The sequence below is a fragment of the Varanus komodoensis genome, unplaced genomic scaffold (genome assembly GCF_004798865.1).
Source record: "Varanus komodoensis strain SLA01 unplaced genomic scaffold, ASM479886v1 scaffold9, whole genome shotgun sequence".
Lineage (NCBI taxonomy): Eukaryota > Metazoa > Chordata > Lepidosauria > Squamata > Varanidae > Varanus > Varanus komodoensis.
In genome coordinates, this window is record NW_025336598.1 from 3306487 (window position 1) to 3321840 (window position 15354).

At 41.2% G+C, this 15354-nt stretch overlaps 1 protein-coding gene across 1 annotated transcript; it reads left to right on the forward strand.

Moving 5' to 3' along the window:
• Nucleotides 1–3585: 3585 nt before the first annotated feature.
• Nucleotides 3586–12168, forward strand: PKDREJ (polycystin family receptor for egg jelly). The gene has a single exon (XM_044418238.1). It carries the CDS (start codon nt 3586–3588, stop codon nt 11323–11325), a length of 7740 nt encoding a protein of 2579 aa, XP_044274173.1. The 3' UTR covers nt 11326–12168.
• Nucleotides 12169–15354: the final 3186 nt, after the last annotated feature.

Genomic DNA, 15354 nt, shown 5'->3' on the forward strand with positions numbered 1-15354 from the left:
CGGGGACTGCAACAAAAAAGTGCTGGCGAGTGATTGCGCCACCTCATGGCAGTTAGTGTTCGTAGCCCGGGAGGAAAAGGTGAGTGAGGCCGTTCAGCCGGAAGACCTGGATGTCTTCCGGACGATTTCTTCCTTTATTTCCAAGACCTGCGATCAGAATCAGAGGCTCTTTTTACACTGTGTCATTGGGACAGGTCGATGATCTAGTGTGACAAAGTTTGCTCATTACACCAAACTATTGAGGGTGATTAAGACCCAAAGGAATCTCTCCAAAATAGGAGAATGGGCATCAGAATGGCAGACCTGGCCTCCATGATTTCACAAAGAGAATAGACTGTGGTTCTGAAAGTTCTTCTGCCAGTTCTCTGTTACTCTAGACTGCAGTTAGGTGTTCCTTAACCATCTTAAGCTTCAGGCCTGGCCCTTCAGTTCCTACTTCATTTTTGTCATGAAGGTCGTAAGAACTGCTTTTGAGAAAAGATGGAGCCAAAGTAGGAACTGAGCCTTTGTCATCTGCTATCAATTGGCCCTCCTCACTGAGAGGTTGAACCACACCTTCTTTCTTCCAGTTTCTACTGTGCACATACTCCCAAAAGGCTTTTGTGTTGATTTTCGCATCCCTAGCTAGGCTCAGCTCATTCCCAGATTTCGCTTTCCCAAACTCATTCCTGCAGTTTTGTGCTACCCATCTATACTCTTCTTTTGTAGCCTGGCCGTCTTGTCACTTCCTATATATGCCCTTTTTGTTTTAGGTCAAACTCAAAGCTCTTTACAAAGCCACATTAGTTTCTTCTGTTGTCTTCTATCTTTTGTTTTTGTTGCATTTGTTTGTAACTATGCTTTTATAGTTTCCTTTGGTAAAAACTCCACCTTTGGTAAACACCTGTCTTTGGTAAAAACTAAAATGTAATATTTTAGTTACATTTTGAAGCTGTAGGAGTTAATGACCAATAAATCTTGGATTCTTCTTCCTTAGGGTCACTCAGTTTATCATAGGTCTTGTTGGTGTTGGGAAAATTCGGATAAATCCTGGCAGAAAAACATTGCTTCTGTGTGTTGTTGTGTTATAAAATCAATCCTGCTCTCTTTCTCAAACACCAGCTTTACAAGCCAAGTCACTGTTTAAAATGGCATTCCTCCCTCGCTCCTTTCTCTCACCTTTAGCTGTAAGCCAGAGTAGACAGGCCATTCAGTATTCAGTTTACCAGGAAGTATCTATTTTGTTAGCCCAGAGCACTCCATGCACCCTGGCCAATCAGAATGGTGCGGATGCATTACTTAGGGTCTGAGTCTAGATGAGCTTATGAGTTCATGGATAATTTCTCAGTAGCCTGAATTTACATGTCTAAGCAGACCAGGAGATGGGTTCAAGTGTCTGGAAGTTACTCAACTGAAATGTCAATACACTGCAATTAGAAATATTGTAATCTCATTGTCACTGTATGATTGGCTGATCTTCGTTTATCCATTCTGTATGTGATGACCTCAGAATCTTATTGTAATGTCTGCATTCTGTCATCAATTGCTCTGTACCTGTGTAGGTGACCAGGAGGGTATAAAATACCCTGTAGTATAGTTGTATTGAAACCTTGCAGCGAGTTTACCTCTGTCTGCACGGTAATGCATTATCGTGAGTCTTACCGCGGGAACCTGGGCCAAACAATAAAGCCACAGATGATCATAACGCTTGATCTTACCCATGAACCCGAGTTTTATTTCCTCCTCACGAATTGAAATTCCAATTTTCTGACACTGGCAAGGAAAGAAGAAGATGGAGGTGTTTACAGCAGTTGTCCTGGTACTGTCTGCCTCAGTTACCACATTTTCACTTAACTGTGGTTACCCTTGGTCCAAAAGAGAAACTGTAAAGTGACGGAAAGGGCCAAAGAGAAGTCCTATAGTGTTTCCTTTAAGTGAAAATTCTTGATTTAATGGGGGGGGGGGGATCATATGCCAAGGTTTCCAGGAGCTATGGTAAGAACATATCTTCAATCCATGAAATTGTGAAAAAGGAAATGTATACACCGGTGTATAGTACATCTAGTGTTTGGTATTATCCATGGTTTCAGGCATCTGCTGGGAGGATTGAAACCTATCTCCATGGATGTGGGGGTTCTGCTGTACCTCCTTTCAAAAGCAAAAACAGTTACATGTGCTGATTAACCCTTCAGTGGCAAAGAGGGAATTGGAGAGGTCAGAGGTTACTGATATCCTAGCCTCCTTTCCCTTCACTTCCCCTCCTCTCCCCTCTCCACCCTTCTTCATCCACTAACACTCCCCCTTTCCTCCACTCCAGCTTCCTTGGGGAGACAGTGGTTGCAACTTCATAAGAAAAACTTTCTGTGGTGGCTGTGATGGGGTGAGAAGGCAATAGCCATGGCCAGATGGCCTTCTCTGTGCTTGTAGATCTGGTGATACATGCAGAGGACATGATCCACAGATTCCTGTGAGCAACGCCCCAGGCACTGTCCCATTTGTGAACAGTTAAAGCATGTGGACTTCCTCTTGGAATGGTAACATTTGATCATATACTGAACTCAGAATCATTTCGTGGGGAGACCAAACCCTTCTGTATGTGGGTTATTTCTTTTTCCATGTATTACTGTTTCTAATTTCACTTTAAATCAAAATGCTCATAAAGCATGTAATTACTATAATAATTCAAAATAAGACAACCAGCACCTCTGGTGTGATGAGTAAAAAGGCACCTATTTAAAGGCAACATAAGAATGAGTGAACATTCATGTGAAGAACCATATCAGTCTTCTAAGACCCTACTCAAGCCAGTTCCTGATATTTTAGTTGCATTTTGAAGCTGCAGCAGTTAATGACCAATAAATCATATAAGGGAAAAAGTTATCAACAGAAAGTCCTAATACATAAAGCTTTATTTACCCATGGCAAACTCATAAGTTGTCCTACTCAAGGTTCATCTGTCAGATAACTGAGCAAACTGTGGGTTGTTTTCTCAATCCCTGGGTTTCCTTCTCTTTCTCTCATTCCCTCCATGTATCCTAAATGCTTTTGTGAAGCTGTAACACTGGCATGTAGAGTGGCAGGCTATTGTTGCTATTTACCACTCTTGCCTGCCACCTCTGAAGCACCCCACCAGATGCTCAACATTTCTTCAGTCTAAGAGGCAAACAGCAGATCTATTAAGGAGATCTATTAAGCCCTTATTGGGTTGCTGTATATGCTGCATACCTGGAAGGCATTACCAGCTCTGCAGGCCTGACTTCAACAATAGCCCATTGAGCTCTTTCTGGGGGGAGGAGTTGTTCCTGGTTAGTAGACCATGGTTGGTTGGTGTGGCTGATTCACACAATATGACAACACAGGATTGGAAAAAACATGGGTTAAATAAACCCATGCAATACGCGTGAATCACTGGTATATTTTCTCTAGAAAATGAAGAGGAGTCATAAATCCAAGGAGAAAAAAGGAGCATAAAGAAATATTACTTCCATATGAATCCTAGTTGCTTGGGGCAACCGCTAAAGGATTCTAGAATTCAAGCAATCCTTGCATCTAGAAGAGCTCGTGATGCTGGTAGACAGCTGCTGCTTCTGAGGCAACCCATCAAAGATGTTGTACCCTGTTTTCCTTATCTTCCTTTTGTGGTACTCTTTTCGTTACACAATAGCTGTACCCTTTCATTTTCTGCCACCACCCCTGTTGGTCACTTGCTCAAATCCACAACATCGTGTCTACCAGAAACATAACAATGAACTTAGTTCTTCATGCTTCTGGGATGGGAAAATTGACCTGAAGTATTCAAGAACCCCAGCACTGAGGGAAGAGCCTGTCGAACCTCCCCCACACTGTAAGTGGTACCGGGACTCCAGATTGATAAAGAATACGAATCACTGGTCAGGCCAGCTGGTGGTGGATACAAGTCTGGAGGCAGGAAGCCCCCATCCGCCATGGGCCTTTACTCGTATCACAGTACAGTGTCTGTCAGCTTTGTGCCACATCCCCTTGTGTGCTCACAAGAACCTCAGCATTGAAATTTCTAGGCAGGATGTCCGTCTCTTCCTCTTCTCACCACAGTCTCTTCCTATCCTTGAATGGCAACCAGTGCAGTTAGGCTGGTGTGCACGCCTGAAGAGTTCCAGCTGGAACTACCATTTCAAATGTCAAGGGGGTCAGCCTGCAGACCAGCTCATCCCCAGCAACCAGCACAGTGAACCACCTTCATCAACTACTTATCCCCATGCAGAATTGCACCGAGTGTGTGCATCATATTATAGCTACCACATGACAGTGTTCTATCCCCACCGTGGACTCTACACTGCTTCTCTCCATATTGAAAATGGGCCTCAACTCAGCCGTAGTCTGGACTTGTATGTGCAGCCTGCTCTCCTCTATGTGTTCAGCGCCTCTTCCACACGGCCCAGTCCCCCTCATAGAACCCTCAACCTGTCCTGGACTCTCCAGCCTCTCAGCTCCAGAACTACGGCTTACACATTGGTAGATATGCAGGGTCTGGAGGAATGGTCTCTCTCTTACAATCCATTTGCTGTGCCAAGTGATTTCTGTGCTGTACCCAGATCACAGAATTCCAGGGAGAAGGTGGTGGCCAGCATCTACTTCCTCACCAATGGGATAAAATCTGGAGAGTTGACAGGAACACTTGATTTCTCCCACAAGACTCTGATTTTCAGAGCAAGTGATGCAGCTCCATTTTACCTCACACTCAACCCACAGAAAACCCAAGTAGGCACTTACATTTTTAGTCATGCACTGGGGCTCTACTATTTCATACAAGAACAAAGTATTACCAAGAGCACTGCTCAGAGCTCCAGCTCTCACAAGATTTTTTACCAGCAGCAGAGCCTCTCATACCTGTTCATCATAGAATTTGTGGAGCAAGAATGGTATAGATTTAGCATGCACTTATATTTGAACCAAAGGGAGGCTCTCTTCAAGTCTTTAGGAGAAAAGGATATAGAAGTTCTCATTTTCAGTGGGTATTCTCCTGATGAAGGATTAGCTTATATTGTGTGGTTTATTCCTGTGCAGCATCCATGGCTGCAATGCGAGTGGGCCTTCAATTTGCAACTTTTTGATTCCACCAAACAGCACCTCCTTTGGAACAACACATACACATACAGGAATCAGGTAAAACATGCCGCTCATTTTCTTTCCAACCCTGCTCTATCCTTCAGACCAGCACTATACACAGGCTTTGTAGCAGAAGTGAACTGCAGAAAAAGTGGACTTCCACATGCTGTTTTAAAAGCTAAAATCAATATTTATGCTTCAAAAGTTATGGAGTCAACAGTGGCCTGCCACAAGCGTTACTGTACTGAACTGGAAGTCAGTATCCAGAAACCTGATCCCTCTGATGTTGTCATACATTATAAGACAAGGTCAGCAATTACCTTGCAAGCAACTGCTGAGGCAGTGTGTATGCTGCCCATACAGTTAGATATTGTCTGGAAAATCTACAGCATTAAAACTGCAGGATCCACTCCGGATTGGGCAAATTTTCTTAAGCTACCTGATGATATAGACAAACATACAAGTGTGTTTCATATACCTAAAAATGTCCTGCTTTATGGCTTTTATCATGTTAATTTGACCATGACAATATATATCCCTGCACACAGAATGACACTCAAGGTCACTGATTCAGTAGTCCTCCAAATTCTGGAAAGTGACTTAGTGGCAATCATAGCTGGAGGTTTCTTCCGGACAGTTGGTAGTACTGATCGTTGGACTTTGGATGCATCTGCTTCCTCTGATCCTGATTCAACTAATCCCCTTGAAGGAATCCAGTTTAACTGGTATTGCACCAAATGGGAATTGGACTATTCCATAATGAGGCTGACTCCAAGTAAAAAATGCCATCCACATCAAGTTGATTTACTCTGGACAAATTCCACCAGAGCAGTTCAAATAGTGGAACCAAATACATTGCAGGAAAACATGAAATATTACTTTATGCTAATGATTCTGAAACGGCACAAATCCGCATTTGCATCCCAAACTGTTCACGTTCTTCCTGGGTCAGTACCAGTGCTAAATATTACCTGTATTGAAAATTGTGGGAAAGCCATCAAAGTAACAGAAAGGTTTGTCCTGTCTGCAAGATGTCTAGACTGTGAAGAGACACAAACAGTTTACCTGTGGACACTATTTTCAGAAAATTTCAAGGAAATACATTTTGACTGGGCTTCCAAAACAACATCTGGGAGGTCAAGCCCATACATGTTTATAAATTCCTTGGCATTCAGATATATGACAGAGAAATTCTACATTCTCAGCCTAAAAGCAAGCACTCAAGGCAGACCATCAGCTGTTTACAGATATTCATTTCATGTCAACTCTCCCCCGAAGACTGGAAAATGTAGCATTTATCCAAGAGAAGGGACAGCACTTCATACCAAATTCATTATCCGGTGTATGGGATTTCAAGATAAGCACGGGCCTCTTATGTATAAAGTGATAGCACATTCCGATCTAACAAAAATGACAAAAATCTCATCCCTGGAGAATAATACATTTGGAATAATAGTTTATATTGGTCATCTGCAGGAAACTCCTCCATCATTTCTCCCCACTGGTATAGCATCCGAACAGTACACTTTGGTAATATATGTTCAAGTGTATGATACCTATGGAGCATTTTCTCAAGTAACTTTGCAGGCAACTGTGCATGATCCCAGAAGAATTAAGCCATATAACATTATTCTCAATGAACTACATAGTTTAATCAATGGGTCAAGTGGCCCTATGTCCCTTTACCTTAAAACTAAAGATTACATTAAGATAGGGTCCCTTATATATACAGTGACTTCTGTATTAAATAATATTGAGGCTTCACCAGCCATTCATCACTCAAAAACCGATTTGCGGAAAACACTCCTTCATATGTCTGCAGAGATTCCTGTGACTGTGGCAGAGATAATAAACCAAGTGGTCGCAAGTATTTGTCAAATAACACAGGAAGTCAATGAAATAAAAGGGGAATCAAAGCTGCTTGCAGTCAGAAAACTAAAAGAAGCCAGTGAAGCTCTAAAAAGGCACAGAGACTTAGGTTCTAAGGAAATGGAGATCCTTGGCAATGGTATTTTTACTGGTCTATCCAATGTGCACAGAGCTTCTCTCTTGGACCATGGGGATGTCAATGTACACACAATTAAAGGAGTGATTGCTGTGTCAGAAATATTAGCAGATCTCATTTTACAAGGTAAAGTCCCTGGAGAACATGACATTAAAATTGAAGCCAAAAGTTGGTCCATTCACTTATGGAAGAATGAAAAGTGGGAAGTTTCTAGAACTTTTTCTAAGAAAAGAAATTGCATGAATTGCTTTTATCCTAAACTAAGCAAGGAGAACCTTGCTGAGTTACCAGTAGATGCTGTGGTTTCTACTGTTCATTATGTGTTTCATGAGAATCCTTTCCCTTGGATGGCAAGCGCAGCCGATATTAGCACAGCGGTGAGTGGATTCAGAATGGTAGGAGCCAAAGCTAATGGTGATCCTGCAAGGATCACCCCTGAGGTAACTGAAGCAATCATGGCTAGGAAAAATATGGACTTGACAGCATTCAATCTAACAGTAGGACCGGACAAAAAGTTATCTAAAACAATTGGTGGTTTCAGTATTGAGATAAAGAGAAACTCTAAAGACATCTTTATCCAGATTCTGTGTGATATGGAAGTTACGTTCAATGTATCTATCTATCTAGGACTTAATGTCAGTGGTCCTCCAATAGTGTTATATATTGCTTTCTCTGACAAGCCTCCAATACTAGTTGAAACATATTTTAACTTCCCTGACTGTGCAATTAAGGTTCCATATATACTTTGTCTTCCTTGGACATTACTGAGGTCTCTACTCCAAGGCAGTAGAGCAAACAGGTGGAATATTTCAGTTGTCTTATTGTCTCACCCAATTGTGAGAGCCCAAACCAAAAAAATTGTTCGCATTGCTGTTTTCACTGCTGACTGTCTAGATCTAGATGGAATTCGAAGCCGGTGGAATGAAGGAACATGCAGCCTTGGTCCTCAGACAACCTGGTCCAAGATACATTGCATCTGTGAAGCAAATACACATAGCAGAATAGCAACCAGTCGCCAATTTCCAGACACTTTGATTCCTGACATTGCATTTTTGGGTGGCAAACTACACTTATATCCTAATCCTTTAGATCTGAATAAGGTCCTCTTAGCAGAATTTGACAGAAATCCAGTGACATTGTTCACTGTGTTTTTCATTTTTGCAGGCTACATCTTCTGTCTTTCCTGGGCCATGATCAAAGATAAAGCTGATTTGAGAAGAAAAGATAAAATACTGGTCTTACCAGACAATGATCCCTACCACAGAAGGCCTTATGTGGTCACCATATACACAGGGAGTCGGTTGGGATCAGGAACCACAGCAGACGTTTTTCTTGAATTAATAGGTGAGAACGGAGCCAGTGATGTTCATCACATAACACACCCAAAGTTCCCCACTCTTTTTCGTGCAGCTGTAGACACCTTTCTTTTAACTACCAAGCATGATTTAGGGGATATTTCTTCCCTTCACATCTGGCACAATAATGCTGGTTCTTCCCCTGACTGGTATCTAAGCAGAGTCAAAGTACTAAATGTGCACACTAATGAATACTGGCTGTTTCTGTGTAGAAGCTGGTTTAGTCTTGGCAAAACTGATGGCAAAATAGAAAGGTCATTTGTTCCTAGAAACATAAAAACACAGTTAAATAAAATGGACCACTTTTTGATAAAACTTGCCAAAGACTTGGAAGACACTCATATATGGCTTTCAGTATTTGCTCAGGTTGTCACCGGTTCTTTCAACAGGGTGCAGAGAGTATCTTGTTGCTTAGTAATAATGCTCAATAATCTACTATTTAACATCATGTTCTTCAGTGGTGAAGCAGTCAAAGAGGTTCTTTCAGTTCAGCAACGGTATCTGAAATCCATGTATATTGGATTTGTGAGTGCTTTGTTTTCTATCCCCTTACACGTGACTATAACCATCTTATTTAGATATTCTGAGGAGAAGCCTTCAGCACAAAGCACAGGTGAGAGTGGGACAAAAGGAACACTCCCTTCTTTGTCCAGTGCCTTTTTGGACTTTTCTAGTTCAACAGATACTTCAGCAGATTCTCTAAGGTCAAATGCAGAGCAAAAGAACAACAGAACATTATCAGAACACAACATGAGTGACAATACTGTAGTTGCCAAGGACACAGATACTACTGACATAAAAAAGAGGGCCCCCATCTTGTTGTTTTTGAAAAGGCCACGATTTGCATGGTGGTGGAGATATGTCGCTTGGACATTGGTCTTTTGCATGTCTGCAGTTTCTTCATGTTTCATTATATTATATGGTTTGACCTATGGCTATACAACATCAATAGAATGGTTTATTGCATCCATGACATCATTTTGCCAGAGTGTGTTTTTGCTGCAAACCCTAAAGATGGTTCTCATCTCAGCTATGACTACGATTGGTAAGAAAACCTATAAAAGCATCTCCTGGATAAGCACAGAACAATACCAGGAGATGCAGCTCATTACAGCAGGCAAGGATGATAAGGATAAGAGGGATATTCACCATGAACTTGTCCAAGTCAGGTGCAGCAAACAATATGGGCCTTTAAAAGAGGAAGAACTTATCCCCTTCAGGAAAAAAGTAAGAGCTCAACAATTAGCTTGCATTTTTGTGAAGGATGTCATCTGTCATCTTCTCTTCTCTTTCTGCATTTTCCTTATTGCATACTCTACAGCACCCACCACCACTTATTATTACAATAAAGCTATACATAATAAATTCTCCCTTGGTCTCTCTAAAATACACAAGTTGGAGCATATCTACATGTGGATCAGTGATGTCTTTGTGCCACTGATACATAATGACTATCAACCCACCTATCTTTCAGAGCCTTCATCTAAAATTCTTGGATTGCCCAGGATGAAGCAAATAAGAGCACAAAATACCAAAAAGTTATGTTTTCATCCAGAAAACATTATAAATAACTATGTGATTACTAAAAGTCATTGCCGTCATGGATATAACATGGATCAAGAAGATCGAAGTGACTATCATGAGTCCTGGACAATCCCAGCCCATAAATCAGATTCCCAAGCCCCCAGCAGTTTTCACGGATTTACCTACCAGTCAGACATTGTTCAGTGGGAATATAAGTCTTATGGACTTTTAAATACATACAGACCTGGGGGATACACCTTTTATTTTTTTCCTCGAGAACAAAAGCCCAATACAACATTGAGGCTGGACAATTTGAGAAGGAACAACTGGCTTGATGAGCATACCTGGGCAGTGATTTTTGAGCTAACAACATTTAATCCAGATGTTGATCTATATTGCAGCATTACCATTATGTTTGAGACTACTAATATTGGTGTTGTTAATACAAGTTTGTCAGTTCATTCTTATAAACTCTCTATTTTCAGATATCAAGCCAAAAGTCAGAAGGCTATGTACGTAATTATGGTCTGCATTCTTATTTTCTACCTTGCTGATGAATTTAACATGTTACGTCAGGACGGGATAGGCTATTTCAAAACAGCTACTAACTTAAATAATTTTGCAGTGAAGACAATCTGTATCATTTTTTTCTTGCTAACTGTACTGAAATACAACCTGGCTTTTACCTTGCTGGAATTTTATCTGCTCCATCCAGAAGAATTTGTACCCTTCCATGTAGTTTCTCAAGTTGATCAGCTCTATAGGATGGTTACAGGTGTTCTAACCTTTTGTCTGGTTTTGAAATTATACCGCTATTTCAGATTCATGTACAGTGTGCGTATGGCAGAAAATACTATATCAGCAGCCTTTTCTGGGATTGTTTGTTTAACTATAATTGCAGTTATATTGTTTTCCATGTTCATGTCATTTGGGTTCCTAATATTTGGTGAATATGAGTGGAGTTATAATTCTTTGATTCATTCTCTCCAAACTGTATTTTCATACTGTTTTTCTGGACTAAAAAACACAGGTATTGTGACCTCCAATAGGTGGCTGGCAATATTTTTCCGAGCTTCGTTTATGTTTGCAATGAGATTTATTTTCATCAATTTATGGAGAGCCCTAATAACCTCTACTTATTTCTCAGTGAAGCAACCTGTCTATGAACAACATTCTGATGAAGCAGAAGCAATAAATTTCTTGGTTCTAAAGGTCAAGAGCATAGGGTTTTCCATTACCCAACAGGAACCATCTGCAAGTGACAGTGACTATGCCAACACAGTAATATATGGAAAAACCATGACTACAGATAATCAACAACGAAGGTTGATAAGCAAGCAAATGTATGGCCAGAACAAAGTTTATCTTTCTGTTTGAGAAAGACATTTGTAAACAGAATAAATTCCATGACATTTGTGTCCTCAGCTGATCTCTAGCATTTTTTTAAAAATATGCTTACATAGAATAATAGAATTGCAGAGTTGGTAGGAGCCAAGAAGGCCATCGGGTCCAACCTCCTGCTGCTGCTGCTGGTCACCAATTTATACCATCCTATTCAGTTGACTGTCCATAATCTCAACAGTATTTCATTCTCCTTCTTTGTAAGTATTTCCTCTGATGTTCCCTTTCTGTTGATTCTTTTTGGGATGTTAAGTACATATTAACTCTGATAATGTCATATGTCATAATGAGAAGATACACACCATCTTGTTATGTCAATATTTTACTTTGATGTCAGTCAGCCCATTAAATGCAAGAAAGCATTTAATTTGTACACTTGCTCTCTGATCCATATGAACATTGTTCTGTCACCTAAAGAAAAGCCATGCAGTAGTGGGATAAATTCATAAATGAGCAATAATTTGAATTATTACTCATTGAATATTGAAATTGAATACTCATTGAATTGTTGAATGTATTATTACTAGGCAGTATGGCAAAAAGATGAGGCTAAATTTAGGTACTAGTTCCAGTTCCTGTTTTGCATGAAAATTCAAAATGCTGCTTAATCAGTAGCCATAATGAAGAGTTGATTTTATATAATCCTGCATCCTAAATGGGCTTTGACCTACCCAGAATTGTGGGGCTGGGGGCCAGTTCCCTTCAAGTTTAGCAACGGTCCTCCCCAATCAAAATGCTTTCTTTGTACGGGGAGCAACCCTGTGCCTGCTTACATTGTCCAGAGCGTAATTGAATACTGGGGATTGCCCCCCTCCAAGGTCAGACAGTGGGGAAGCCTCTGGGGAATCAAAAATCTGCCTGGGCCCATACTGACTGTCCTCTAAGGTTAAAGAGGCACCTTAGAAATAATGGAAAAGGAACATTTAGTTGGGTGGGGAGGGGGACTGGAGATGCCCAAATAAGAGCTACCCAGAGGCCTCTTCAACCTCCCCACCCCCATCTTCTGAAGCACTGCCGCTGTATTTATGTACAACAACTGCTTGCAAACTCCCTGATGACTCCAGAGTCCCAGTGCAATATGCTAACCACTATGCCTTGCTGGCAGTCTTCTTATGGTGTGCACAAAATCCTATAATGGATAACTGGAACCCTGCTTCTGAGTGCAGAGACTTCTGATCATCAAAGTCGGATTGTTCTCTTAATGTAGGCTGAAATAACAATTGCAAGGAAAGTGCTATATATCCCAAATTAAACTTTGGGCTATCCCAAATCATATGGTCATACTTTCAGAAGAGCATTATTTCTGAGAAGACACAGAATTGCACCTGTGCTTTGTCTGAGTGCAAGACTCTATCCAATGTATATGTTTTGGAGGTAAGCAGCTGACTTAATATGACTTCAGTTAAAATTAATTAATATGACTTAACCAAATTAACATGACTTAATTTGGAGACAAGCAGCTGATCAAATCAGCCTTTAGTGTCCAGCTGATGGTTTGGTATTTCCTAAGTCATGTAATGTTGATCTTATGTGGAGTTAGGGACTATTGATGCAATGGTTTTTGTTTTGTTTTGTTTTAAAACTAATTTAGATTCATGGCTACTTTTTCCTCTATTCTTTCCTATCCATTCACTGGTTTCATTTAATGTTACTCATAAATCTTTCAGCCATTTGTTCTGAAAGGTTACATTACCTTTATTTGGTATATTCATGATGATCAGACACATTTTACCATGAAGCCCCTAAGTCATAGGAAAAAGTACTTCCTCTGTTCAAAATAATTTACATATCAGGGTAAAGTTTTGAATCCATATACTTAATTGCATGCCTAATCTAAAAAGAAAAAGCAAAAGCTTGGGTTTATGATCAGTTTGAAGGTATTATCTCAACAAATCTTTAATCTGTCATTCTTTTACACTTTAGTTATCTCATTAAAGTTAGGGTGTTATTTTAATAAGGAGTTATCTCCTGATTAGAATTAATAACTCTGCTAAAATATCCTTCAGTTAAAATTTTCCTTTTTTGAAAATATACCACAGTGCAATTGTAAAGTCAAGCCCTCTGTCTCTGCAAAACTCTGCCAACAAGAGCCAAGCAACAGAAAGCAGATGGAGGCTTGCGTAGCTCTTTCATCCTCCCTTTAAACCATGTTCAGCTAATCAGGCCATTCAGCCTGACCAGTATGCTCTCCAGGGAGTAGCCAGGCAGTGACAGGGAAGCTGTAGGACCGTGCAAATCCTCTCGTCCTGCTTACTGTCCACCTGGCTCACTCTCTTGCTCCCTTTCTCCCCTCACCGACATCACTTCTGAGGGCACAGTTGCAGCCTTTGAGCTTAGACATCACAGCCTTTCATGGCCTTCCTAAAATATAACATGTATTACTGGATCCTTTATGTATTTATTCAGAAAAAGAGTATCCCATCATCATCATCAAAAGAGCTAATTCTAAAGTGTGTGCAAAAGACTGTAACCAAGACCCACTAGCCTTCCCAAACATTGAGGTAAAAAGGGTGGTGAGAGATTAGGCACAAGGAAAATAACAAAGCCAGGAAAATAACATGTGCTCTTAGAGACATCTATTCAAAGCAAAGTGAGGGCCTTCAGTTAATGTCATCTTTTTATCAAGTTTGCTTGTAAGATTTTTATATGACACAAAATTGGGAAGGATAGCGAATACCCCTGAAAACAAAAGCAAAGCTCAAAAGAATCTTGCTAGGATGGCACCTGAAGCTGAAAACAGAATGAAATTTAACCAAACGCATAATTACAAGTTGAGGCATACTTGGCTCAAGAATATTGCAAGTGAGAAGGGTGTGATATTGTTGTAGATTACAAACTGGATATAATCAACAATGTGATGAGGCTCCAAAAAGGGCAAATGCTATCTCAGACTGCAATAATAGTATTGCTTCCAAACCCTCTGAAGTACTAGTTTCCCTCTACTCAGGGCAGGTTGTCCCTTGAAAATCAAGGAGAACATGGACACTTGTTGCCTACTGATGTCCAGTATTCTAGAATTTGCTCAGTCATTCACTCTATGACAGTTGGGGATACTGGGAGACACTGGCTACTCACCCTCAGGATGTACTACTTATTGTTTTCCCACCTCCTTTTTTTATCCTCTAGATATTTCCAATATGCAGCAGCTATACCCCCTTATTTACTGCTACCACCATTGCTGGTCACCTGCCGTGACCAGCAAAATAATATTTATCAGCCAGAGCACAACCAGCTTCACACCTCATGTCTGTGGGATGGAGATACCAAACTACATTATTTAAGAGTTGCAGGGTTTGTTTCAAGGACTAGGAAGCAACAGAGGGAACTGTTGTCCTCTCAGTGTTGCTGGTATTGGAGCTCTACCTTTATGCACAACATGATTCTCTGGTCAGGTTGGACAGTACTGTGCCCTAATCCAGCACAAGGAGACATGCATTCTGCTTGGGACTCAAACCGCCTCACAATGCTATGTCTAGCACCTTCCTGTACAGTGCCTGCATGTCTTCACTGCAATCTGAGCATCCAGGTATTTGGCCAAGACGTTCGTCTCTCCCTGCTTTGGCCTCTCACACTTCCTGTCCGTGAGTGGCAGCCTGTGCAACTGGGCTGGTGTGCATGTCCCAACTCTTCAAGCTGGCGCTACCGCTACAGTTGCCGATGGAGCAGCCCCATGGCCCTTCCCCTTCACGCCAGACGTGGTCCGGTTTCCCCACACCCTGCTCACTGCCGCAGTGATGAGCTGCCCCCCATGTGCACCTCCTACTTCAGCTATCACCTGATTGTGCATTATGCCCTCCGAGGGTTCTATATTTCTTCCCTCCGCATGAAGCAAGGGCCTCGGGTCAGCCTTCAGCTAGACTTGAAAGTGGAACCCACGCTGCTACACGTTTTCAGCACCCGTTCCAAAGTCCTCGGCGTCTTCCATAGGACCATCAGCCTTTCCTGGAGCCTCGTACCCGTCAGCTCGCAAAAAGTGGCCTACACACTGTTGGATGTTAAAGGCAG